The 27,980-nt window shown below is 43.9% G+C and overlaps 2 protein-coding genes across 4 annotated transcripts; one reads left to right on the forward strand and one right to left on the reverse strand.

Annotated features, from left to right (window-relative positions):
• The first annotated feature begins 14 nt into the window (after positions 1 to 14).
• Positions 15 to 5,763, forward strand: LOC120957198 (protein CNPPD1). Its single transcript, XM_040379265.2, has 4 exons — positions 15 to 292; positions 421 to 711; positions 1,006 to 1,128; positions 1,220 to 5,763. Exons 1-4 carry the CDS (start codon positions 254 to 256, stop codon positions 2,135 to 2,137), a joined length of 1,371 nt encoding a protein of 456 aa, XP_040235199.2. The 5' UTR covers positions 15 to 253; the 3' UTR covers positions 2,138 to 5,763.
• LOC120955968 (transmembrane protein 65) lies at positions 4,526 to 27,945 on the reverse strand. 3 transcript variants are annotated; one of them, XM_040377254.2, is made up of 7 exons: positions 27,737 to 27,944; positions 27,108 to 27,591; positions 24,813 to 24,941; positions 13,033 to 13,074; positions 9,365 to 9,432; positions 8,193 to 8,396; positions 4,526 to 7,805 (listed from the first exon to the last, which is right to left on the reverse strand). In XM_040377254.2, the coding sequence occupies exons 2-7, from the start codon at positions 27,523 to 27,525 to the stop codon at positions 7,629 to 7,631; spliced, it is 1,038 nt and encodes a 345-aa protein (XP_040233188.2). In that variant the 5' UTR covers positions 27,526 to 27,591; positions 27,737 to 27,944; the 3' UTR covers positions 4,526 to 7,628. The 3 variants fall into 3 exon arrangements, with proteins under 3 accessions (XP_040233188.2, XP_049466177.1, XP_040233189.2); XM_049610220.1 differs by having other exon boundaries at positions 27,108 to 27,944; XM_040377255.2 differs by lacking the exon at positions 24,813 to 24,941 and having other exon boundaries at positions 27,108 to 27,945.
• Between the last annotated feature and the right edge of the window lie 35 nt (positions 27,946 to 27,980).

Below are 27,980 nucleotides of genomic sequence, written 5' to 3' on the forward strand. Positions count from 1 at the left end.
CGATGAACGTCAAACGCAGCAGTCAAACGGGACAGCACGACAGTACCTCGCGCTCGCATGGCTGCAGTCACTCTGCGACCCACCATCGGAAGCAGCGGGGCCGCGCGTGTTTTTCTTTTCTTCGTCGCAAGTTTATTACAAGCAACACTATATTGCGCTTTGTGCAGTGCAGAAGTTACAGCGTACCTGGAACAGAAGTTACCCCCCCCCCCCTTTTCAATCGATGGTGTTTGCTTAGTGTAAAGTGTGCGCAATGATTGAATGTGAGCAGCCGAACATCACCGACACCGTGGTAATGAGACGAGCACTTCCGCAGGCGATACTACATTCCATTTGACGGCGAACATCCCCCTCCTCCTCACTGCCAATCGGTCTAATTATGGTCATGTTTTGGGCCGTGTTCGCGTTTCCTCTTTGCAGGTGATAGATCATGAAGAGTTTCTCGATCGCATCAAGAAAACGCTGTACTACGGCTCGTCCAAGGTACGGTGCACCAAGATTAGCCGCCCGCTGGCCGACTACGCGGCGGACGTGTTTTCCGAAACCCACCGCGGCCATTCCCTCAGTCGACTGAACTTTGCGACTGTGGGCAACCTGTCCGTGACGCCATGCTCGCTCATCCTGGCGATGATCTATCTCGATCGGTTGAACGCCACCGATCCGACCTTTGTACGTCGCGTAACGCCGTCGGAATTATTTATAGTGTCGATGGTAAGTAGCGCTAAGTAGAATTGGCAGTTTTGCTGTCGGTAAAGCTGATAAAGCGAGCGCGCTTCGCTCTGGTTGGAATCGAATGGCACGCAGCTTCTCGAACAGGAGGGGTAGAAGAGGCGTGCATTTCACGGCTCACTAAGCACGCACAAGAAAGCTTGCTAATTTTCTCTCCAGCAGCAGCAGCAGCAGCAGCTCGCCCGCTTTTCCTTTCACACAGCTACAACTTTCTTGTTCGATGTGCTTTACTCATGCTTTGGCGTCATCGCTCTTCTCTCCCCCTTTTTTTAACAGATGGTCTCCACTAAATTTTACTGCGGTTACGACGAAGACATCTATCTAAGTGCCTGGGCAGAGTATGGAAACATGACACCGGATCAGATGAAAGCGTTGGAATTGGAATTCTTGGACGCAATGGTAAATCATTTGTTTTTTTGTCAGTTCGTACCACACCCCCCCCCCCTCCCCCCAGGCTGCTTACTTATAAATCTTCGGTTTCGGTCCGTAGAATTGGAATGCCTACGTTTCCAAGCACGATTTCTTCGAGAAGCTGAAAGCGGTCGAAAAGGTGCTGGCGAAACGGCAGGGCCTCACACGCGGCTGGCTAACGTACACCGAGCTTATCAACTTTCTACCCTCATTTGCGATGGCGAAGCAGCTGATCCACTACAGCACCGTGCTCGCGCTGAGCTACACCGCCAGCGTGATGACCATTGCCGGAGCCTTCCTGTTAGCTAGCAATCTTCATCTCCCGGGCAACCTACTGTACCGCGGTTCATCGACCAGTCTCGAGGGCAGCAGCAGCAGCAGCAGCAACCCGCTGTCGTCACCACAGCCAACGGGGGTCGACAGTCGGCTCGATCATGCGACGGTCGATGACACAAACACACTCGAAGACTGCATCTCGAATGGCACGCTTGCCGCATCGCAGATAAAAACAGCACTGAAAGACTGCGAGGTTGCTTTTGCTGCCGGACATGAGCAGCAGCAGCAGCACCAACATCACCACCACCATCACCACCAACAACAGCAGCTGCACAATCCTAGTTGGCACAGTAGTACAAACGAACATCACGAAGCGACCGTTTTCTCACTACCCTACCGCTATCGCAACATACGCTTCATTTTCGATCCTGCCGGTGGTAACAATTTCGTGCAGCAGATTGATTTCCTTCGCTCCGAGCAGGAAGGGAACGAGTCGGACCGGGCACCGAGCGACGGCGGATCGAACAACGATCGCTCGCTGGAACTTCGCCACGCTGGATCTCTAAATTGTTCGTACGATTGCTTCATTCCACTGATGGGCGGCAGTGGGCGATGGTGTGCGGAGGGCAGCGCTGAGCAGCAGCACGACAACTATGACGGTATCTACAAACATTACAAGAAAACGTACGACATGTTCAGTTCGCTGCTGAAGTTTCTCTAACGTATACCCCCTCCCCGCCCCCGGCGTCAAACACTGACCGCAGTAGGATAGACGACTAATAACAAAACATGGCATTCGTTTCGTTTAAAGGAACTTAAAATCATGAAATCAATGAATTGTGCAATTGCAAACCCCAAAAACCCCAACAAAAAAGCGTACCTTTCGTTCCATTCCTCGAGTTTTAAAGCTAACATTATTTCAAAAACAGGACTAATGATATATGTTATTTACATTGAATATGTGTACTGTAAATTGTGACAATTCTCCATTTGTTTTAGTTTAAAAATCCGTTTAATGCTTTTGCAATAAATTTTATTATTGGACCACAATACATACAGAAAGGCGCGCGTGTGTGTGTGAAATATACATCTAAAAGGTCCGAAAAAAAGAACGAAAATCGGAAGAGGTTACAGGGCTACGCAATTTTCGCGAATCGCGTAATATTCAACGATCCCCTTTACTGTAAAGAGTAAGCCGAAAACAATGGTATCGAAACTCAATTAAAATGAGTTACTTATGACAAGCCCTTAAGCGACCTAAAACCAACACTAAACCCATACTGGTCCTGACACCAATACATTACCTTTTCTGGTTCGAGAACTGCACATGACCTAATGCCTGCAGGACTGGCACCTATGAACCTATGCAAGTCCAGGGCTCGACACTGAGTCCCAAACCGAACCCAGGAAGCGATGCTGATCATACCGGTCCTCGAACTGTTCATGTACCCATACCTGCCCAGGAATCTATCATGAACACTTACTGGTCGTGGAGCCTATCATGACTCCATACCGGTCCTGGAACCTAATATTAACTTATTTTATCTTTTTTTTTTGCATAACAACAGCTGTCAGTCAAGGCCTACCTCTGTACCCACTAATGAAGTGGGCTTCGCTCCACAGCAGGATAGTCAGTCCTGTACGTATGGGGGTATAGTCTATCCGGTAGTGATGGGTAAAGTTGGCAAAAATCCGGAGTCGACTCCAATAAATTCAGAATCGACTCGGGAAGGTAGAGTTCGCCCTGCATTATTCGGAGTAGTCCGGAGTCGTCCGGAGTCGTTCGGAGTCGGTCTTCGGAACAAAGGCCTGTATACGAGGTGCACGCGCAAAGGGAAAGACACAACGAAACGAAATGACTGATCACAAGTACATTACAGGGTTTCCCACGATTTATTGGTTGGTACCCATCAATTTTTAATGGATTCCCATATTTTATTCGTGCGTTCCCACGATTTTTTGGTCGTTTCCCAGAATTGTTTGGTCCAATTGTATTGATATCCAATCGGAAAATACCAAAAAATTATGGGAACGAACCAAAAATCTATGGGATACGACCATAAAATCGTGGGAACGCACCAAAAAATCATGGGAACTGACCAATACATCGTGGGAAACCCTGTAAACCACACTACTCGACTTCGATCGACTCTGGACTAATGTTGGGTTTCATGAATCTTTCGTTGAGATTCATTCATACGAATCTTCAGTGATGAGTGATTCGAATCTCAGGTTGAATCTTCAAAGATTCACAAATCTTCAAAGATTCTTGAATCTAAAAGATTCATAAATCCATTCAAATTCATATATCTCCAGGGATTTATGCATCTTAATGAATTCTTTATCCTTGAGATTCATTAATCTTTCGAGATATAAAAATCTTTTGAGATACATGAATCTTTCCGGTCGAGATTCTGATTCATTGAATCATTCCAAACATTCATTCAGATTCATGCATCTGAATCAAATTGACCCAACACTATTCTAGACGACGCCGAATGACTCCGATCCCGATCGACTCCGGCCGGCCCCGGACGACTCAGGACGACTCCGACTCCGGGCGGAACTAGTGGTTCCATTTTGCCCGAGTAGGAATCGGACTCGGAAAGCATATCACTACTATTTATGGGCTTGAACCCATGACGGGCATGTTTGTTAAGTCGTGCGAGTTGACGACTGTACCACCAGACCGCGCCATTTTCAACTTATACCGGTCCTGAAACTGATACTTAATGCATACCGGACTTGGAAACTGACACTGACCCCACACCGGTCCTCAAAACTACTCATGAATCCGTATCGGTCCTAGAATTGAAAGTAAACCCATAAAGGACCTGGAACTGATGGTGAACTTGGAATCGATCATGAACCCATACTGATCCAGGTATAGCTCCCAACATCAGTTATTTCCAAGACTGGTACCTGGAACTTTTCCGGATTCGGATTCGAAATGATATTTGGACCAGATTCGGGTATGTATCCGATACAATTCGTACGAAATTTAGTAGAAGAATTTGTATAGCGATAATCATCAAAAAAAAAAAAAAAAACAACAACAACAATTGTCCATAAAAACCAATATCACAGAAACGACAGAATCGCCAAATCGTAAGGTTGAATATGATAATGAATTTACTGTTTATTTTGGTACACATTTCGGTTTTCAATATTTGCTAGTTTCTCTATTGCTGTTCGTCGATTGTTGTATTGTTTTATCGCATTTGTCGTGTTCGTGTATGCGCATGCAATCGAGTGTCGAGGACACCAGAGAGAGCGATACAGAGAGAGTGTGTATTAGTAGTAGTATTTTTAATACTATAATATCCTACTATATATTCATATATTATTCGGTGTGCGTGTATGCGAGACTGTGTTGTGATCTCATTGTTTTGTTTTGATTTGAGCATCGGTTTGACCATCGTTCCCCCTCGCTGAACTCTGCTAACTGGAAGATCTAGCTGAAAGCATTACATACTTCACAAGCAATCGCTCTCTTGGAGATGGAAATACGGTATTAGAACGGGATTATTTTCTAGACTATACTTGTTTTCATTCAACACACTAGGCTCCGCGATTCCGGTTCCTGGCGCAGTTTACAGCATAATTCAAAAATTGTCAATTTGTTTTGCTTGCTATAATAGCTAGAATACAGCGTGTGTGTGTGTCTGTGTGTTACGTTATGTATGCTGCAAATGCATTGTGCATCATGGTGTGGTTTATTAGGTTAAGTCCCCCTTAATTTGTTTGGGGCAGGATGTCCCCCTTCATACGCTATATAAGTTAATCGACAGTACGTAGTAGTAGGTTGAAAGACGACGTAGGGACAACAGTATCCAGGTGGCGCTGTGTGGCTAGAAAATTGACCCATTATGCTTAGGTACTGTGAAGGTGGCTGCACTTGCCCAACCCCCTTCTTTTAGTAGTTAGTTAGTTAGTGGTAGCTGCCCATTTTTTTGACTGCTTGCTTGCTTGCCGACGAAAGGCCAGCCAGAAGGAGGAAGGATGATAGAAAAATAGTTTCATTTTCTTAAGCAATTCAACGATATACTATAGATTTTTGTTTTTGTTTTCTTCTTCTCCCTCTTCTTCTTCGAATAATTAGTAGATAGGTAAAGGTGTAAGGCCGAGGTGTAGGTTTTGGGGAAGTAGAAATATCATGTTTAGAATATTATTGTGCTTAACATGGAGGGATTTACATGGAGCATTTGGGGGGCGCGTCGCCTTTTTCGACAGCTCCTTCTTTTGCTTAGTCAAAAATATCTGCGCGCCGAATAGGGAATGTGTGTGTGTGTGTGGAAGAACTTGGTTCCGAATCGTTTTGTTTCGTAAGGTGTTTTTTTTTTTGTTGGCAATAAGGAAGGCAACAAAAAAGCAAAAAAATGAAATGGAACGAAAAACTTGCTTCTATTGGTTTTACTCCGCGCAGGCAAAAAAAAAGGTGTGAATGGATCTCGGTCACTTGGTATTTGCCTAAACCATGCTGCTTATTACTGCGTGGCGCAAAACAAAAAACACAAAAAACAATGCAAAGCGAAACGTTTGCCAATGTGCCAACTCATTCTTACGGGTTTCAGTGAAAGTTTTTCCGCGAAAGCGTTTCACCTTAGTGTGCCACACAGGAGGGCGGCGGCGCAGCATGTGCGGTAAGTAAATACTTGTATGCGAAATTAATGAGGTATATTGTAATCTATTGCTTTCCTGCAAAATGGCGCAAAGAGAAGAATTTTGGTAAGCTTTCATTCACACCAACGAACACGATGATTATATCTGCTTTTACTATGCTACTACTATTACCACTACTACTACTACTACTACTATTACTACTGCTAGTACATACTTGAGAAATTGGTCACGGATTTAGCGGAAAGCTAATACCAATGTGTTTAAATATCTCTAATCGCTAATAAAAAGTATTCCTGCATCTTTTTTTCTTGTTTTGTTCTTAAATGGACCCAATTACACTACACTGCACTCTCGCCTACATACCCCTAAGTGACATTAATAATTTGTTTAATAGCATTTTTTGTTTGTTTTCGAAGTAATTTCTCAACCTCGTTAATAAACCGCCATCTCTCCTTTTAAAGTCGTCGCCGAAAGTTGGGAAGAAAGTGGATAGTTTTACTCTTTCAAATCGCAATCAATCGCAAGCAACAAAACTCGTTCTCGTGTTCGAATAGCGCTTAAACTAAGCCTGATGCTACTAGAGTGGGTCACGGCTGGCTGGTTGGTGTTGTGTCATCGAATTCTTAATTCGTCTATTAGTTTAGTATAGCACGACGCGTACGTACTACGCTCATCCCGAGCCGAGGAGTAATATCGTTTGTTGCGTGTTTTTTTTTTTTGTTTCCTCTATTGCGTCGACAGTAACACATTATATAGATAGGGACTAGTTTGACTAGTCATTCCGCTACTAGTAGGTAACAGGTTTGCCTAGAACATTAATCATTAACAAAGTTTGCTGCTCCTTCCCATTCTCTTAACGATACTAATCTGAAACACAATCGTAACACACTAACCGAAACACAAGCACGTTGCACTAAGTCGTATTGTTTTCGCTCAAACAGTACACAGGAAAGCGATTGTGGGCTGCTGCGTTGCGTTGAGAGTGGTGGTTAATAAATATAGCAATAGTAATAACACAGTAGCACCAATCGTGTGCAGTGGGCTAATCGAATAACTCCTCTATCCTTGTGCAAATTATCTCCCAGCGAGGAACGGTGGAACGATAAATCCTATACCACTGATCCGCGATACGCATCACATCGCACGTCGTTTCGGGGAAGCGTGTCGTGTGTCTCGGGTAGTACTGGATTCGATCAACTGATAATATTTACATATTCCTAAACCACCCAGCCATGGCTCCCTGGCGGAGGGTATCACCGCCAATCTATCCTCTCTCATCGAGCACGATGCTCTACTATCGTTCGTTTCGTTGGTCGGTAAAATGCCCGAAGCGATTTCGAAATTTCAAACAAACGCGGTCGTTATCGATCAATCAACGTAAAATATGAACCACGCTAGGGAGGGAGATGGGTCGGAACGAGAGCTGGAAGGTTTGCTAATTTAAATTTCCGATTGCGTGGAGCAACACGCGTGTGAAGCGCCACCGTAAATTGACCGTAAACCACAGAATGTCTGCCTCCCCGACAACAACAACACACAGCATCAGCAGCGCAGCTCAAATTCAGTACCTTTTGCACACTGACGGAGGCTTATTTCACGGCAACAATGTTCGCAACACCATCCGCAGCAGCAGCAGCAGCATCAGTCGCACTTGCTTCCGACGGCTTGTTCTTATCCTTGTCCTTTTCCTTCTCCTTATCCTCCTTCATGAATAATAGAGGGCACATTCCCAGTAGACATCCGATGGTAATACCCAGCACTCGTCCCTAGAGCACAACATTGTGTATTTGTGTGCGGGGGTTTACACGCAGTAGGCGCCGGGTGTGTGTGTGTGTGTGCGTGTTGGAAAGAATAACAAAAAAGAAAGAAATGTTAAAATGAATTCGTCTCCGCTTGAGAAATGGAAAAATGGTGCTGGTTAGGGGCACGAAACGCACCAACAGAAAGGTATGTATGGCGCAATGTATTTTGAAATTAAAATACCAATGCTATTCGGGACGGGACAGTGAGGTGTGAAAATATTTCATGCCCATAAATTATTCCATTGACGTACTCGCCGAGCGAACTCGTGGCCATTTCGACGCTCGAGTGCTTTCAGCCGTAACACACACAGAAAAAAAAAGTTCCCCGCTCATTCCAGCACCAAAGCTTACCAAATTGGCCGCCCTTCGGCTGGCTTTCATCTCCAGCTGGATCGGCGACATCTTCGGCGGCTTCACGCCACTCATTTCGGCCAGCTTCTCCACGTAGAAGGCGGACCCGATGCCGATTACGTCGCTGATGGTGTTCCCCAGTGCTGCCGCCGCCATCGTCGATATGCACATGAACAGCCCGAGCGTGTGCTCGATGTAGTCGCCCTGGAAATGGCACGAAACGAAAGGGGAAATTCAATGTATACGGATACACCTTTTGGAGAGCGAGAGTTGTACGACCAAATGGCAAGCAATAGGAACGAGCAAGTGTCCGTAAACGACTGCTACTCGATGGGAAAAAAGGGTGTGTTGTTGTGATTACTAGTGATGGGAAAAATGTTTTTGTCGGAATCGATTCCGGCTAGCTCCGAAGTTTTCTGGAAACTTTCGATTTCGGAATCGGCTCTGGAAACGGAATCGACTCTGGAATCGAAATCGGTTCCGAAATCAGAATCGGTTCCGGAATCGGAATCGGTTTCGGAAACGGAATCGGCTCTGGAATCGAAATTAGTTCCGGAATCAGAATCGGTTCCGGAATCGGAATCGGTTCCGGAATCGGAATCGGTTCCGGAATAAGAATCGGTTCCGGAATCGAAATCAGCTCCGGCATCGGAATTCGATCCGAAATTAGAATCGGCTTCGAAGAGGAGTCGGTTTCGGCATCTCCATAAGCACAGGCATTTGGGTTCAATGATGATCCTTATGGTCCGTGATGGTCCATTCGTATTGATAGCCGCAAAGAATCAAAGTTTACTTGTAAATGATTCATTCTCATGGAGATTCTCGGACTGATTTCGCTTCTGAAATTTTTTATTGCAATTCAAAAACTGATTCTCATTCCGGAGCTAATTCCTTTGCTGGAGACAATCCTGATTCCGTTATCGGGCCAAATTGCGATACTTAGATCGATTCCGATTCCGGTGCCGATTCGAATCGTGGAAGCGATTCCGGAACCGACTCCAGAATCGGCTCCGGAGTCAACTCCCGAAATCGGCTCCGAAATCGACAGGAGAATCGGCTCCGGAATCGACTCCAGAATCGGAATCGATTCCAGCAGCGGAATCGGATCCGGAATTGATTCCGAACACGACATCGGGTAGGTCCGATTCCGAGCTTCCAACACTAGTACTTACCGCAATGATCATGGTAAAGTTGTCAAGGAAACCAAATCCAATGAATGGGAGGGCGTTCACCAATCCAACTGTAATTTAAAAACAAAAAAATAACATAAACAAAGTGAGTTAAGGAATTAATTCTATTAAAAAATTGTCAGAGAATTATTTAAAGGCATAACTTTGTTTTGTAATTTAAATATATGCTTACAGGGTTTTCCAAATTAGTTTCGAATGTAAACATTGTTATTCACCGCATTCAAGATGTTTTTCAACAGCTATCAAATGGTTTATTTGTTTCAATATGAAATTTCAGGTTCAATACATGATTTTCAACGCATAGCAAAGAACTGTCACACTCAAGCCAGCTTGAGACGTGTTGAAAATCATGCTGTAGATTTTAAAAATTATTATGATGGAAATGAAATGTCAGATCGATGTGGAACAACATTTTGCATGCGATGAATAACAATGTTAAAGTTCGAAGCTGACTTGGAAAACCCTGTAATGTTTTTTTTTGTTAAGAAGAACTGTCCATTAATTCCAACTTAACCTTTTACGACATGGCGCATTTGCAAAGGTCCCCCGATCAAACACCCGATCCGTTAAAGCATGACATAAAATATGCAAAGTACGGGGTATGTACTAAATCAATTAATGAGTAACTAATTGGCGTGTCCCAACATGTCAAACGTGTTCCGAAGAACCCGCCTTTCCACCTTTTGATCACACAAATCACAACCCAACCGACAACGCCGACGAAGGCACGGTGGTATAATGCACGTCATTAAAACTTTAAACACTTTTCCAAACTTAACCAGTTTGCACCAGTTGTTTGGTGAAGGAGTGGTGATGGGTGGGGTCGCTGGGCGACATTTTGCACCCCATTCGCCAACGTGGAACGTTACTCTCCCCGGGCAGCAGTATCTCATTAGCGAAGGACAACGAAAACGGCTCCATTCTTTTGAACGAGAGCTTTCCGTTTTTTTTTCTTTTTGTGCAAAACAAAAATCTTTTCCTTTGAAAGTTTATGCACGTTTTTTTTTTGCTTACTGTTACTGCTTTTGCTGTGCGCTATTGATGTTTGTCTCCAGCACGTTAAACTCCAATCTTGAGAAGCAAAGAGATTGTGCATAATTTCATAAACCTCCCCGGCGGTGGGAATGGTTTTGGGGTTTTGTTATCTTTTCAAATGATGAAATAACTTAAAAAAAACCTTACTTGAACTTTCCTTCTTTTTTTGGGAGGGGGAGCAATCTAAGAGATGTTGACCTCACCTAAGTTTTGTGGGGTTTGGCTTAAATGTAGAAAGAAAAGGTGCATTTATGCCACCACAAAGCTGTTAAATATTATGCTTTGTCCGGAAATTGCCCTCCCCGGCGGCAAAATGGCCCCGCAGAAACCGCAGAATCATGATGATAGATCCCTTCAGCCTCGCCCTTCCCTTCCCCTTACAGAGGGAGGGCGCTCCACTGATTTCCGGGATAATGCAGCTGTATTCGGAAACGCCCCAAGAGTTCTCAGGCGGTTAAAAGTTAACAAACGCCGACCTCAACAAAACGTTAAATTTCTATCTCTATCTGCCCTTTGATACTCTACTGTGTGCCTATGTGTGTGAGTTTATGGCTTTTTTTCCTTCTTCTTCTTCTTGTTCTCTTGCCTACCGTATTATGTTACAATGCTGCGGGGGAGGCGGTTAGGCTACCGGGACCAAACAAAAGTTACTTTAACCTTTCCGCAACCTTCCAACTCCCGGAATACGCGCTTCCGGTTTTCTATATCCCGAGGATAGCACACAAAAAAAGGGTATACTACAATGCAGTGAACCACAAACTCGCTCGACCGCCCGCCCGCACGCCCTAAATCAATTCGAAAAGCGTTAACGGTTTGGCAACTGTTGCTTCGTGCCGCCTGTAACCTGTAGCCACAGTCAATTTGGTTTGAATAATAACGGAAGGCGGCTGTCGTCGTCTCGCTTCCAGAAAAATCGATACGAAAATCCGCACCGAGATGGAAAAGGCAACACAGAGCGAAGGGGGACGCTGTGTTTTAGCTGTGTTTAGATATGTGCCCGCTCAATCACGGGCCTTCAATTAGTGGATGATTCATTTACTGCTCTCAATCAACGGGATTGCACCCCGTTTTCCATATCCTTTCTGTGCCGGCCGAACGGTCCTTGAACGAATGATATGCTCTTCTTCAAATGCTGTCCTTCTTCGCTAAGCTCATCAAGTAGCTGCCACTGCCATACTCACAAACACACACGGCGCAAGTTAGCTCACTCCTTTCACTGAATCAACAATTCTTTTCCCTGTCTGTCGACTACTTGCACCACTACTAGAACCATAGCAAAGCTGACTTTTTTTTTCTCCTGCTTATTTCCACCCACTTGCCCTCTCGAGTGGAGGAAAGCGAGCCCTTTTCAGACGACGAGTACGCCAAAACGCAGAGCCGCGTGGCAAACGCGCGCCGTGCAAGTGGATGTAAGTGGAAAAGATTTATCAAACGCCACCACGCCAGAACCGACGTGTTCCCAGCACAGGTGTAAGTGAAAGGGCCGCATGCACACAGTCGACAAATGGTGCACACCTTACTACACGCAGTGCGAAATATGGAGCAGTTCGGAAAAACTGATACGGCACGACAGAACAGCCGGGGCGGGAATTGGACGCGAGCGCGTTTCGCCATCAGTTGAATAAAGGGATAATCCTTTGCGAATGCTTGAGTGTGTGTGTGCAAGCTACCACTACTAGCAATTGCAGAAGTGTTATTTCAAACGGGTTTAATGCTACCATTCCATTCCTTTCCAGCGTTGGTTCGTGTTGTTGGTTTCAATTAAAGTTTCAGTCGGATTGCTCTGTTCGTTTCGTTTACATTTCGTGCGCTGCAATTAAAACAAACATTCGGTGGGCTAATAATACTTGAAACTTGGTTCATTTACAATAATTGTTAGTAAAATAGGAATATTGTATAACTCAAACTTTTTTTGTCTATGTTTTGTTAGCCAAAATGAGTTTAAAACCCGGTGCTTATCACAAAAATTGAAGCGCACGGAGCGCAAACTTGTACAAAAAACAGCTTCAAAACTAATAAAAACCAACCGTCTATCTAACGTACACCGGCTCCAGATAACAGCTCGAGCAACTCGTCCCCCACACTGGCATGGCAATGAAATCACAATGCTTTTGTGGCGCGTCTCTTCCTTTTTAGCTGTCAAGCACCGGCAGCAGATGCCAGGGGCAGTTTCTTCTCCGCACACACACACAATAACGAGTTTCTCTCCCCGATGGTTGCAATAAAAGCTGAAGCTGAATAACAATTATTGCTCCATTCTTTCGTCAAGCAATGCAACGGGGGCCCAAAAAGGTGACAGATTGTGAAAAAGCAGCAGCACCGGGGCACCATCTATCTTCATGTCGCTCCTCTACTAAAGCAATTTGCCAACTGGTTTCGTCGGTTTTGCGTTTCGTCACTTGAACAGCAGGTAACGATTTGTTTTTTTTTGGTTGCTGTTGTGTTAAAGTGTTTAAGTTTTCACATTAAATTCCCGCTCCTTCTTTTCGAGACTTCCGCTGTAATAAGAAATGGTTTCCGTGAAAAATGCATGCTTCAAGCTGAAAAGTACCATGCGTCTCCATTAGTGTGTGTGTGGAGAGAGAAAACGGTGTTCAACAAATTCGGTTACTTACGTTTCATGAGGTCCGAAGTCGGTGGTACTGGCACTGTTTCGGCTGGCATGTGGAGTAGGCAAGCAAAATATATCGATTAGTATAGAGGAAAGCAAAAAATTACAACAATAATAATTGCACCAAAAGTGTGGCCACCATCACCTATCTCCATCACCACATTACAGTGTCTTTTCAGGGTTGTTTTTGTTTCGGCACTAAAACATAGCTCTTCTAATGCTTCTACGGATTTACAAGACGATTGGCGCATGTTTAACTTCGTATATAGGAAACACAACACAAGCAAAGATGAAAGTGGGATAACAAGAGCATGCAAAGATGAGAAGGGAAGCCAGAAGACCAGAATTAAATTCGTTTCATGCATAATTTAACATCAAAAGCCAGTCCACTCGCTGCTCGATAGGAGCATGGAGGAGGAAAGCGTAACAACACCAGAAAAAGAAAGAAAATATAATAAAACATTAAATTAAATCATTCGCAACCAGACATTCGGGGTTGTTCACTGCCATGCTTTGTACAGTGGGGCTCGAGGGCAACTCTCCAGTGCTTAGTTGTACACAGCGCGTTTCAGCCTTATCGTTTTGAGTGTTTTGTTGTGGAGTTTGTGTTGCATGCACACACACACATTAGGCGTTAATGTAATACGCACGAGAGCTCATACACACTTTATTTTATGGACACATTTTCACGCGTTTTATAGGTAGCAGACATCGTGGTCATCCCCGTACGTCGGGTAAAAATAGAACAAGCAACAACAGCACGTGTGGCATGCGAATTTATGAAGTAATTTGGCCACCCCCGATGCTGCCCTTGCCCGGGTTTTGTAATATTACATTCTCTCACGAGAACATGCTTTGTCTTGTCGGTGTCAGCTTAACGAAGCGAAGGTGAAGCAAGAGATACAAAAAACTGGAAGGGCGGAAAATGCTAAAACCAATCTAAAACCCATCAATACAAGGAAGTCATGCAATCATTAGCCACACCAGCAAAGCCAATCCGCTCAGACAGAGAGCACGCGCGTGTGTGTGCAGCAAATAGATCGTTCCATCGTTGGGTCAGCACGCAACGCCACGCTGTTCCATCGCGGTTTGTGCTACCCGCCGCCAATCAATGTTTCATTACGGTAGTCGCAGTCGCAGAAAGTACATCTAATTTTTCCATACACATGCCGCTCACGTCCAAGCGCACGTCCAGCCGCGCCACTCCTGCCGATGATTAATGCAACGGTCGGGTTGATTAGAGCCGTAATGAAGGTTGGCTGATCCTTGTCTCAAGATAAATAGCGCGTCACATGGCGGGGCGAACATAATTTAACGCAGCCACGGCAGCAGCGCTTGATGTACGAAGCACCAACCACCCACAAACAAGATTAATTGTGATGCAAAAACCCCTAAAAGCATGAAGCTTTGCCGAATACGGAATTAATTCCCTGGCTTTGCCCTTTCTCAGCTCTCACTGCTTGCTTGGCGGCAGCAGCAGCATGCTAATTTTGTAATGAAAGCTTAATCCTTACACTGATTGAGCGTCTCTCGACCGCTCTTTTTCGGTGTTGGCCCTGTATCTTACAATTTCTACTTAATCTGGCTTTGAATTTGTTTTTCAATACTACATACTTTCACCTTTATTTGCAGCACTAAATGTAATGCAATCGTTTTAGCACCTCAAAGTGCTGGCAAACACTGGCTTTTCGGGGAGCGCGTTGTATCATCTGGCGCAACGCAAACAACAGTCAATATAATGCAAAATCAATATTTACACAGCGAGCACACGAATCATACAAGGGGCGGGACGGGAGGTGGTTTTGCAACATGAAATTAGCTCCCGGGGTCTAGTGGTGCTGGATTGGGCGCTGGTCTATGGGTGAATGCTATGGGGATCGTTCAATTTTTGCCAACGGTATCCTTCTGTACCGACCTACCCGATACATAAACATACTACCGCTTTGCCAACATACACCACATACAACATCGACACACACACACACCTATTTCGCAGTACACATACACGTAAGACAGCGACAGGAACCTACCGAAATCGCATATTTATGTGCCCTGTTTGCCCCCACACCAACTGACTTAATTTTGCGTCTAGGCATATATGGGTGTGTAGCAGAAGAAGAAGAAGTTGACGAAGCGCACAGAAAAAGAGAAGAGAAACCAAATCTGGCTACATAGTACGTAAGGTATAGTTGGGTGTGTAAGCGTTCTAAATTCTTCGGCAGGTAAGGGTGGTAAAAAGGGGTGTTTTCCCCCCTAATCGTATTACAGGTTGGGGTAAGTTGTGCAATAGGATTGTAATTTTGATTTAAACGGTTTATGTACTGGTTTGACGATAGAAAACACACAACAAAAAACAGGATCATTTTTACTTATTTTTACTTAAAGTTTATAACTATTTTTGATTAGTTTTCACACAAGTTTTGGGTCGTTTTTATTTTTTTGTATAGAAAAAGTGATAGGGGAAGTGTATTTATATTAGTTTTTTTTCTCTTTTTTATTGTGTTTTGTATCATAATTCTTCATTTATGAATTTTCCTAAAGATTAACCAAGTTTAACTTGTTCATGTTTGATGTGTTTTTTTTTTCAAATCAAAAATTTGGAGAAAGATTTGTGTAAACTAATATAAGACAGTTCACAATTTACATATTATATACACAAATAATTTTCTATAAATATCGTTTTCCAACATTTTAAAATTTTGTTTTGAATATTCATATTTTTTCTTATGTAATTGAACTTTAATAGTTGTAATGTAATTCAATAGTTTTATGTCAAATTGGTAGTAATACGATTAGGGTCACCATGTTATTAAAACACATACAGGATTTTCCAAGTCACTTTCGAATGTCAACATTGTTTTTCACCGCGTGCTAGAAGTTATTCCACATCACTCTGATATTTCCTTTTCATCATACACAAGGGTTTTCCGAGTCAATTTCCCAAAGTGTATGAAAGTTGAACGTCACTTTTTGACAGCATGGGTGAAAACATTTCCCCAAACAAGCTTTCTGACCGCGAGGCCACATGAGGTGAAATATACAGCGAAATGAACTATTTGACAGGCGAAATATCTGACGGATAAAGCATCATAGCAACCAACTGATGTACAATGTAAACAAATAACGTCCACAAAATCGTATTTAAATCCATTAAATAACTTCAATATCGAGTACAGGCGGTCCCCGAGATACACGGTACCTCTTATACGCGGATTCGGAGATACGCGATTTTCTAAATTTGACAGTTCTTTGAGCAAATTGTACTGATTTGACACATCAATTGTATATTGCCAAATAATTTCCGTTTCGATCAAATGTTAGAAACTATTTCAAAAAGTTTAAAACTGTTATATTCAGTCAGAATCATATCAAATAACTCATAAAGTGACTAAAACCGCCCCCTACTTGCAAAATTACACGAAAATTAGTGAAATTTTAGCTGGAAATCACGAGATTCGACTTACGCGGAAATTCGAGATACGCGGTATTTTGCAGCCGTTTTCGGTCCCCATTAACCGTGTATCTCGGGGACCGCCTGTACTTCGTTAATTTTGAGTCAACAGTTCATAATTTCTTCCAATTAGGGAATGTTCTGCTTAAGAAGATATTATTTTTAATAGAATTTCGAAAGCGGATGTTGTGTCTCCCCCAACCCTTTAGCTGGACCTGTCAGATATTTCAGCTGTCAAATAGTTCATTTCGCTGTATATTTCACCTCATGTAGCCGCGCGGTGAAGACTTGCCTAATACACAAACAATCTCAGAATCTTCGTTATTTGCACTGAAATACCTTAAAAAGCACTCAAAATATTTCTTATTGTAAGCTAAACCAAATCTGAACTAATTAAAATCCATTTTTGGATCAACATAATGCCGTCGATGAGGACACCAATGTGTACTACGTATGTGTTGCTAAGAACAAAGCGAACGGTTCCTATGGAAATTCATTTCACCCATTCTGCCAAAAGGAACTTTTTTTTATTCCGAAATTAGTTGTCAATTTGTATGGGACGAGACCTCCTGCTCTTCATACACTTTGCAATTTCCAATGTCAACAATATATTTCATTGCTTGCAAGTTGTTTTTCAACAGTTGTCAAATGTTGTATTGGCATCACAATAATTTGTCAGTTCTTCCACATGATTTTCAACCCGCCTCAAGCTGGATTGAGTTTGACAGTTATTGTGTGATGTGTTGAAAATCATACGTAGGAACTGATAAATTATTGTTTTGTAAATGCAATATTTGACAGCTGCTGACAAAACATGCTGCAGACGGTGAATACAGGGGTTTCCAAGTCACTTTCGAAACATTGTTATTTCACCGCGTGCTTCAAAGCCGAAAGTTCACCGACTGCCCTTTTAGTAGTATCACTGTGTGTCCTGGTGGTGAGTGTGAAGTCCTACTTGTGTGTAACGAGTGTATTTCGTATAACGCACCACATGCCTAGCGTAAGCAGTGTGGCAAGTGTGTATTGTGCTGAGTGTGTAGAGTGTAGAGTGTACATAGTACCGTTACAGTCTCCGCCTTTGTGAGTAGACATCAGTGCGTGATGATAGGTTGATGACAAAGTTCTGGTAGTTTTGTGCGTATTAGTATTTTGTTCTTGTTTTTTTTCTCTCTCATTTTTTTTCTTATCTTGCATTTCTCTCCGCGGTATTTCTATTAAATAATAATATCTGTTTGCCCCCAACTGTTGTGGCCAATATGGCCAATATGGAAATTGTAACGATTTCCTCTGATGAAGGGTTCACTACGGTATCCCATAAGAAAAGGAAAGCACCCGTAGTAGTAGAAGAAGGAACCAGTTGCAAAAAAGTTCTTGCTACCGTCACACCAATGTCGACTGACAAAGCAAGACATCGTGAATACCCATCTTGCTACCGGGGAGACTTTCGTGTCTTCATGATGCCCGGAAAAAGTGAGCTCAACCTAGTGGCTATAACTGCATCCCTGCATAAAAGCTATCCTGCGGTAACCGATGTATTTCGTGTTCGTACTAACCGGATACGAATCACCGTTAGCGACCGAATGCAGGCGAACGCTATAGCAGCTGATCCACAATTCACTGATCACTACCGGGTGTATATCCCAGGTGGAATAGTTGAGGTAGCAGGTGTCGTAGAGGATCTGGATATTCCATCCGAAGAACTGCTAAAGTTGGGAATGGGTGCTTCCGGACTCTTTCCACTCCAGGGGTGAGGGTGATTGCGGTGAAACCACTTTACACCTCTTCCACAGTAAACGGGCAAAAGACGTACACGGAAACAAAATCAAAGCGCGTTACGTTTGAGGGAACTGTACTCCCTAGTTTCTTGGTGTACGAAGGACTCCGCATTCCTATTGCAAGACCCTTTGTTCCCAAGATTCCAACATGCGAGAAATGTAGTGAAATAGGTCATACAAAAGACTTTTGCAGCAACAAGTTTAAATGTTTTAAATGCCAAGGTCAACATCCGTCCTCGGATTGCACTGCGGCGCCATTCAAATGCGCTCAATGTAAAAATCATTGGCATGAACTAAAAGAGTGCCCGGTGTACAAGAAGTCCCAAAATGAACTAAAAAAAGCCCAGTACCAATTGGCCCGTGGGTCATATGCTGCAGTTCTAGCGAATGGTAGCTCGACCGAAAACACATACAGCGTGCTAGCTGAAGAGTTCACATCGGTAAACCAGGAACCAGCCCCTAAAATCTCGGAGGTGATAATAAGAGTGAAGAGATCCGTGAATCGTCGTCGTCCTAGGAAAACCCCTATGAAGGCTACGCCTCCTAAGGAGAAGAAAGCTTCTCTACGTTATGAGAAGAAAAATTCTCCTCCCCAGGCACCACCTCGTCTAGCACGTGCCCCTCGTCCCAGAAAACCTAACAATCCTTCGCTGGACGAGGATCTTCCATCACTCCCTTCTCCTTCCCTCCCCCGAAATCCCCAGCCCAAGCCAGAGCCAAAAAAGAAACCTCGACGAAAGGTTCAGTCGCTGTCCATATCAGAAATGATTGACTCAATGATTACAGCGCTGGCTTTTCCAGAACCATTGAAAAGCATAATTGCTATGACACGACCAATGTTGGTCAGCGCAATAAAGCAATGGCTTGGGCAATGGCCTGCTTTGAGTTCGTTGGTACAATTGGAACATTAACCCGTCCATGGCTAACATACTCCAATGGAATTGTAGAAGTTTTCTTGGAAAAATAGATATGTTTAAAGTACAGGTAAACAAGCACAACATAGATGTATTTGTCCTATCAGAAACTTGGCTCTCCCCTGATAAAAAAGTTACCTTCCACGGATATAACATTATACGCCAAGATCGAAACACTATAAATAGGGTTAGGCGTGGTGGGGGAGTACTCATAGGAGTACGAAAAAACATACAATTTTTTCGAATACCCCTCCCCTCACTACTAATTATTGAATGTGTCGCAATCCAGGCAAAGATAGGCGATCTTGATTTATCCTTTGCATCTGTATATATCCCACCGGAAGCCGAGATTGAACTTGAGAAGATCAAAAAGGATCTTGAAATAATAGCATCTGCAATGAAAACACCTTTTCTTATCCTGGGAGATTTCAATTCTCATGGATACGACTGGGGATGCACACGAGACGACTCACGTGCTCCAGTCATTAGGGACTTTTGCGACAACCATAGATTGATAATATTAAACTCCGGCGATGCTACTAGAGTGGCAGGGCCTTCGGCGCGTGACAGTGCAATAGACCTGTCTCTATGCTCAGTGTCGCTTGCTCTGGATACTTTGTGGAAGGTTATCCAGGACCCTAATGGCAGCGATCACTTACCGATTGAAATTAAAATCACTACTGGAAGGCGCCCAATCAATAGCATACCGGTCAACTACGACATGACAAGGAATATTGATTGGACGAGATACAACGCACTTATGTCAGTGAGGCTGCCATCTGTGACATCCATTTTTGACCCACTAGTGGAATACAAAAATCTCGTAGACTGTGTAAACGAGTGCGCTCTTGCAGCCCAAACAAGAGAGCCCCGCCAAATAAGGACGCATACCAAGCCTCCCACTCCTTGGTGGGACAGAGACTGCCAAACTGCATACGTAGCGAAGCGAAAGGCATTTGGACAATATAAACTCCATGACTCCATTGCCTTATACGAAAAGTATAAAGCACTGGAGAGAACATGTAAAAACTTACTTAAAGCGAAAAAGAGAGGATTTTGGCGCAAATTTGTCAAAAACCTCCCGCCTGACACTTCGCTACGTGCGTTGTGGACAATGGGTAGAAGGATGCGAAACAGCACAATTACAAATGAGAGCGAAAGATTTTCAGGAGACTGGCTTTTTCAGTTCGCCGAAAGAATCTGTCCAGATTTCGTTCCAGCGCAGAAATTTGAACAACATGCGCCTTGCAGTGATCCTAGCTTGGATGCACCTTTCTCCATGGTCGAGCTATCCCTAGCTCTCCTCTCTTGCAATAATTCTTCCCCCGGACTGGATAAGATTAGGAGTAGTCTTCTCCGAAACCTTCCAGACGTGGCGAAGAAGCGGGTATTGATGATATTTAACAAAATGATAGATCTCAATATAGTCCCGCAAGAATGGAGAGAGGTGAAAGTAGTCGCCATCTTGAAACCCGGCAAACCGTCATCAGAGCACGGGTCTTATAGACCTATATCCCTACTATCGTGCTTGCGCAAATTGTTCGAGAGGATGATTCTTTTTCGATTGGACAACTGGTTGGAGTCTAACAACTTGTTGTCCAGTACCCAATTTGGTTTCCGCAAAGGTAAGGGTACAAACGATTGCTTAGCGCTTCTAGTTTCAGAAATAGAGCTGGCACATACTCGTAAAGAGATGTTGGCCTCTGTATTTCTAGATATAAAAGGGGCATTTGACTCAGTATCGATTAGCATACTAGGTCAAAAACTTCAAAACGCGGGGTTAAGTCCTAAACTAAACACTTACCTTTGCAACCTCCTTTCTGAAAAAGCAATGAATTTCGATAATGGTCTCGCTCAAACAAGACGGATCAGTTATTTTGGACTACCACAAGGGTCCTGTTTGAGCCCCATTTTATACAACTTTTATGTAAATGATATCGACTCATGTCTTGCCCCAAACTGCAACCTAAGGCAATTGGCAGACGACGGTGTTGTGTCAGTCGCTAGCAACGACATCGTAGGTCTTCAAAATCCTTTGCAAACCACGCTGAACAATCTGGAAGCGTGGTCAAACAACCTAGGTATCGAGTTTTCCCCAGAAAAAACTGAAATGCTTATTTTTTCATTTCACTACGATACACCAAAAAATAGGCGTGAGAACGTGTACAAACCAAAGTTTGACATAAATTTATATGGAGAAAAAATCACGATTGCCCAAACTTTTAGATACCTAGGGGTTTGGTTTGACAGCAAAAATGTGTGGAGGTCACATATAGAACAACTGGCAAGAAAATGTGCCAAAAGAATTAACTTCCTCCGAACAGTCACGGGATTCTGGTGGGGTGCACACCCACTAGATCTCCTAAGACTGTATAAGACAACGATTTTATCCGTCTTGGAATATGGTTGCATATGCTTCCATTGGGCATCCAAGACGCATTTAATAAAACTAGAACGCATACAATATCGTTGTCTTAGAATTGCGCTGGGATGTATGAAATCCACCCATAATATGTCCCTAGAAGTGATGTCTGGAGTGATGCCGCTAAAACTGCGTTTTGAACAATTATCGCTTCGCCTTCTACTTCGTTCCACAGTATCTAATCCACTAGTGATTGATAATTTCAAATCCCTACAAGAGGCAGGTTCTAACTGCAAAATCATGAAGATATATCAGGATTTTGTATCTTTACAGGCTAACCCTAGTGCTTCACAAGCAATCAGCTGCGCCAATCTACCGGAGTCCTACAATTCCCTTTTGGTAACTGATTCCTCTTTGCAAGAGGAAACAAAGAACATACCAAACGATCTTCGCTGGAGGACAATTCCCAGCATTTTTGTGAACAAGTATGGCCATCCCAACGAAAAACAATATTTTACGGACGGATCCTTTTCAGACGTGGGCACGGGCTTTGGTGTATATAATACATCCAAACAAGCCTTCTTCAAATTGAGACAGCCATGCTCAATATTTGTCGCAGAGTTGGCTGCCATATTTTACGCGTTGCTTCTAATAAGCGCGAGCCCTCCGGATCAATATTATATATTCACTGACAGTCTCAGTGCTGTCGAAACTTTGAAATCCGTGGAGGCGATAAAGAGCTCTGATTACTTTATTAAAAAAATTCTAGAAACACTAAGCTCTCTGTTCAATAAAGCGTTTCGAATATCGCTTGTCTGGCTACCTGCTCATTGCGGAATCCCTGGCAATGAGAGGGCAGATCTCTTGGCCAAACGAGGCGCCTCTGAGGGCGATTCCTTTGAACGATCGATTCAGCCTCACGAATTCCTCCGCTTCCCACAGCAATTATGCATGGCTCGTTGGCAGAGCATGTGGGATGCCGATGATCTCGGGAGATTTCTTTACTCCATCTCTCCTAGGGTGACACAACGTCCTTGGTTTCAAAGCCTACAGGCAGATCGTGGATTCATTCGCATGACATCAAGACTCATGTCAAACCACTATGCGATGAATGCACATCTACAACGTATAGGGATCGTCGATACAAATGTATGTAGCTGTGGCAAAGGATTCCACGACATCGACCACGTCATATGGTCATGTGTGGAGTTTGAAACAACAAGACCCGCACTACTATCGACGGTTCAAGCAATAGGGAGGAACCCTGAAGTCCCAATACGTGACATCCTTGGTCAAAGGGACTACGAATACGCGAGAATTCTGCACAGATATGCTAAGGAGGTTGGCATCACCTTGTAATCACGTACCGAACTTACATGTTTAGAGACCCAATAAATGTATAGGTATGATCATGTATGGCTTAGGGTGTATGGGCGTTCGTGTGCATGGGTAGGTGTATGCATGGGTGTGCGTGTGTGCATGTGGATTTTTTTATATCCACATCTACACACGCGTAGCCGTGTGGACGCTTATTAGTGTTCTCGCGCGTACATATTTACCCGGTTATGTATTATTGTACCTATTAGCATATTTGTTAGTAGTAATCTTAGTGTGTAGTATATTGTCTACGTTGTATGTTAAATTATGTTTAGTGATCCTCGGGCAGTCTGAACACATAACCGACGGTTGGGGCAGAAGCTCACCACCATGACGAGCTCAGAGTGGTGATTTAGAACAACCAAGCCATCGCGGAGCACTAGACAACCCGGATGCTGGAAACCATCGCTCACCTAACACCTGTAAAATACGGTGTCGATGCCATATACACTAAATCCCTGCTCCCTTGGATGGGAATACTGGAATTCCCCATAGACACTATGGAAAGAGAACGGCTGGCATACAACAGAATCCGAGCCCACCCGGAATAAGGTGCAGAAAGCCGAGCAAGGAAATGTGCTTCGGCCAGCCCATAGATATTAAGAAATACAATAGAACCAACAATGTTAGATTTAAGTCTAGTCCATAATGATACGGCCAACCAGGCCGTCCTTACGAGAAATAAAAAAAAAAATGCAATATTTGACAGCTGCTGACAAAACATGCTGCAGACGGTGAATACAGGGGTTTCCAAGTCACTTTCGAAACATTGTTATTTCACCGCGTGCAAGGTGTTAATCCACGTCAATCTGATATTTCATTTCCATCATAATAATTTTTAATTTCTTCAGCATTAATTTCAACACGACTTAAGGTGGATTGAGTTTGACAGTTCTTTGATGTGTTGAAAATCATGTGTTGAACTGAAATTTCATTTTGAAACAAATAAACCATTTGAAAGTTGCTGACAAACATCTTGGATGCGGTTAATAGCAATGTTTACATTCGGAACTGACTTGTAAACCCCTGTAACGATGTGCACATTCAAAAGGGACGTAAAAACCCTGTAATATTGTTTTTATTTCTTCAGCATGATTTTCAACACTTCAGATGTCATCGAGTGATGAGATCCGGCTTCAACCCCCGGTGAATAAACGATGGCAGCAGCAACTCGCTGAAGTGTTGAAAATCATGCTGAAGAAATTAAAAATAAGTATGACGGAAGTGAAATATCAGAGTGATGTGGAATAAAATTTTGCACGCGGTGAATAACAATGGTTACAATGGTTCGAAACTGACTTGGAAAACCCTGTAATAGTGTACGATTTTCATTATAAAAAATAGCTCAGCAAAGCTTGAAAAATTGAAAAAACTTTCAAGAAAATATTAAAAAGTAATCAAAAAAGTATACTTTAAAAACTCGCTTATAGTCGTTCGGTTCGATTCATACGGTACTGAACAAAAGGGAAGTAAATTGCCCAAAATTGCTTATTAGTTGCTATAATAAACTAAGATAAAATTAATATAATACAATTACCCCGCCTTACACTACTTATTCTAAAGGTTATTTTGTCAACCTATTCCCTCCACCCCGCCCAGGTTAACCATACGCTAAAATGATGGATTACAAAAGGGGTTAGTAGTAAGCGAACGAAAAGGGGGGCAACCCAAAAATGTTATACAAATGAAGCACTCGACTAATCTCCCTGCTACGCGCCGGTCATCTCCAGTAACGCAATGAATAAATGAAGCGGGGGAACAACGTAAAATGTAAACCTTATGCACTTATGGCAGAGCAATCTAAATATAAGGTAAACAAAAACTAAACAAACAAAACAAAAAAAAAAAAACACAGGCCAAACCACAGAACCAATAAAAGTAAACGTAAACATACACAAAGCATACCGAACTTCTTTTGCAGCCAATCTTCCGGCACCGCGCAGTAGGAACCGGTCGGATCTACATCACCCAGGACCGGCTTTAGCTTTGCTGGACGGCCGAATCTACTTCGCCAAACGGTTGCTGCCAACTGCCCTATGTGTGATGCAGGAGGAGGGAGGAGGGTTTTGAATATATAATAATATAGTAAGCAGCGCGACATTTCCTCGACTGTCGTCGTTTTCGGTGGGAGCAGGGGAAGGCATTGCTTTATTAGTACTAGGGGATTGGACACGAGGGTTGGACGGGGGACGGACGGAGGGGGACGGCGCAACTAATGACGGTCGGGGGACGGTCTACACAGACACACATACACCCACAATCCATCCTGCTAAAAGGGCACCTGGCCAAAAGGAGAGCTACACGGCCGAGCGTGTGAGATCACGCCATTACACCTGCTATTGCAAACGGTCAGGGCTCGTTCCCGGGATTGGACCGCCTAGACCACTCAATTGTCAAGGGTATTATAAAGCTATGAATGAACAATCATTAGACTGGGGTATAGAGAGAGACAGAGAGCGAGAGAGGGAAAGTTTGCCATTTGTAGGCACCTTCCCACTCGAAGGATCGCTTTTCCAAGAGCGCGTTCAACGGGGGTCAAACTAACAAAAGCAGCATAAGCATTGGGTCATGTTTTGCCAACGTTACCCTTTTTCGAGGGGTCTTATAATACATTTACAAAAGGAATACGTAATGCTATCTACGGTAAACTTTACCTTTCCTCGAATAATGCGATCACTAGGGAAGCAGAAAATGATTTAAAAAAAGTCTAAAATATTTTATGTTGAACTTAAATAAGCTTTTGCAGTTCCAGTTTTTCTTCCCAAATCTTGCGCAACCAACCCGTGGGGGTATGTTTCCCATCATAAACCATCCTTATTGCTGTAATAATCTTGCTGTAACAGTGCAAATAAAGCAAGCCCATTTGCAGTGTCACGTAAACTGTACAGAGCTAATCGAAAGCACACGAAAACTAAAAAAAGGAACGTAAAAAAGAAGTACGCACGATTACCACTTATCACAAGAAAAAATACATCTAAATTAAAATCACATCAATCGCGCAGATAGATAAATACAGTTGTAGTGGTACAGTAGAAGAGGTGAGAAGAGCAGCTAGAGTTTGAAAGAAGAGGCGATAGAGTGTGTGTAGGTGTGCTGATATAGAGACATTATGTAGACAGATCCTACTAGGAGCAGAAGATAACATACAGAGAGAAGCCCTGATTACAGCCGACAAGTGCCGCAACGTGCAACAAACCTGCCGCAGTAAGACAATTACTCGTAGGTTACCCGGATAGCAGGTACTGAATGCTGTTTGATAAGACAGTAGAATGAAGGAGTGTGCGGGGAGTATAAAAACGTGTGAAGAAGGAGAAGAAGTACTCGGGCTACTTGGACGAGGTGTTCTGTTCTGTTTGTTTTTTGTTTTTTTTTTTTGGTTCGGGAATCCATTTGGTATCGCATTGTAGCTTGTGCAGGGTGAAGTGTGTTCGAGTGGGCTGTGGGAAACATGGGTACTATCTTGTTCAAGATTGATTACATCATTACCGGAGCCACCGGTACCCACGGTACGTACACAGATGAAGAATGGTGGTTTTGGTTGATTTAGTATTTTCTTCCCATTTTTGCTTTTCCTTTTCAATCCACGCAAGCTATATCGAATTCGCATCGATTTAGAGCCTTTCTTCGCTCTACTCGGCATCTTCAGTTCATCATCATCCATTCTTCACTGTCCTACGCAGGGTACGCAGGGTCGGTAATCGGTAAGTAGGAGGGGAAAGGGAGGAAGGAAAGTAGCAAAACGTGCCCGGATGGGAAGAAAATTGAGAACTTGTTGCTTGGCATTGTGGGACGGTGGGATGATGATGATGATGGCATGATGGCATTCGCGCGCGCCGTTTGTGGGACGCGCACAGAACGCACATTTTGAACCGCGAGCGAGTCTTTGTTTACATTTCGCGTGCAAACACCCAGCGGTGAGGCGTAAAATTTGTGGCATTTTCTATTTTTGCTGCCTGTGTGGTGCCCCACCGAGCGCCACTGCCAGAGCTCAATTCTCAATTTGCACGCTTCCCATTTGGCGCCGCGCACGTTTCTGCTCCCGTTTCCGGGGAAAGGGATGGGGAAATGAAAGATAGAGAGAGAGATAGAGCGAGTGAGACAGAGAGGGATGAAACATCGAGAATTCGGGAAAATCAAAAGGATCAAGTACATCTACGGGAGCGCGCCCCCTCTTGAGTGGCTCCGAGTGTTAAATTTCACCTTCAAACTTTGCCTTCACTTTGTTGGATTCGAATTGCTTGAGCGTGTTCATGAGCAATTCTCTTTCATCTTCGTTTAACCTGTACACCAGATCGTGCAGCTGCTCCCGGGTGAGGGTCGAGGCGGCCTGGGTGTAGGACCGCACCGGGCCACCTCCCGGAAAGAAGTACGCCCGCGCCATCACGGGCTGCCGTTGGAGGTGGTGGTTGTATCCAGTTCGGGCGGCGACTCGCGCTGGCTGGTGTTGGGTGACCCGGTGCTGCTGCTGCTGGGCCGTGCTGTGGAAGGATATGGAAGCACCAGCCATCCCACCTATCCGGTGACTAAGCCGCGGTGGCATCCGTGGGGCACTGCACAGCGTAGCACACTGTGACATCATGCTGGCAGCGCGCACAACACACGACACGTTCGCACACATTCCGTTTGCGGTTGCTGCTGCTGCTTTTTTGCTTCTCCACCTGGCGGAAACAATCGGACACGGAAGCTGGTGCGCACCGCGGGGGAAGGTAAATTTGTTACACACTCTGCAAAAGATTCACCGCACACGCTTATCAGTGCGGGCCCGAGTGTGTGTGTGCTGCTGCTTTTGATTTCGACGTTTCGCTTTTCGTGAATAAATTCACACTCACTTCGGTTTCGTATCACTTTCGCTTCTTTTTCGCTTCACTCTACCACGAGCTAGGTATTTCGATATCCCTGCAGCAGTGGCACTGTTTCGCGTGGGGAAACGATTGATTCGCACTTCTAACTCCCGTAATCACGCTTATCACCCCCCGAAAACTGCAGCGGAACTGGCGTGCGTGCGCTCTAGAACAACAACAAATGACACAATGGGGAGAAGAAAAAAATAAATAAAGCCAAGTGGGCCGAGCG

This window comes from Anopheles coluzzii, chromosome 3 (assembly GCF_943734685.1).
Source record: "Anopheles coluzzii chromosome 3, AcolN3, whole genome shotgun sequence".
NCBI lineage: Eukaryota > Metazoa > Arthropoda > Insecta > Diptera > Culicidae > Anopheles > Anopheles coluzzii.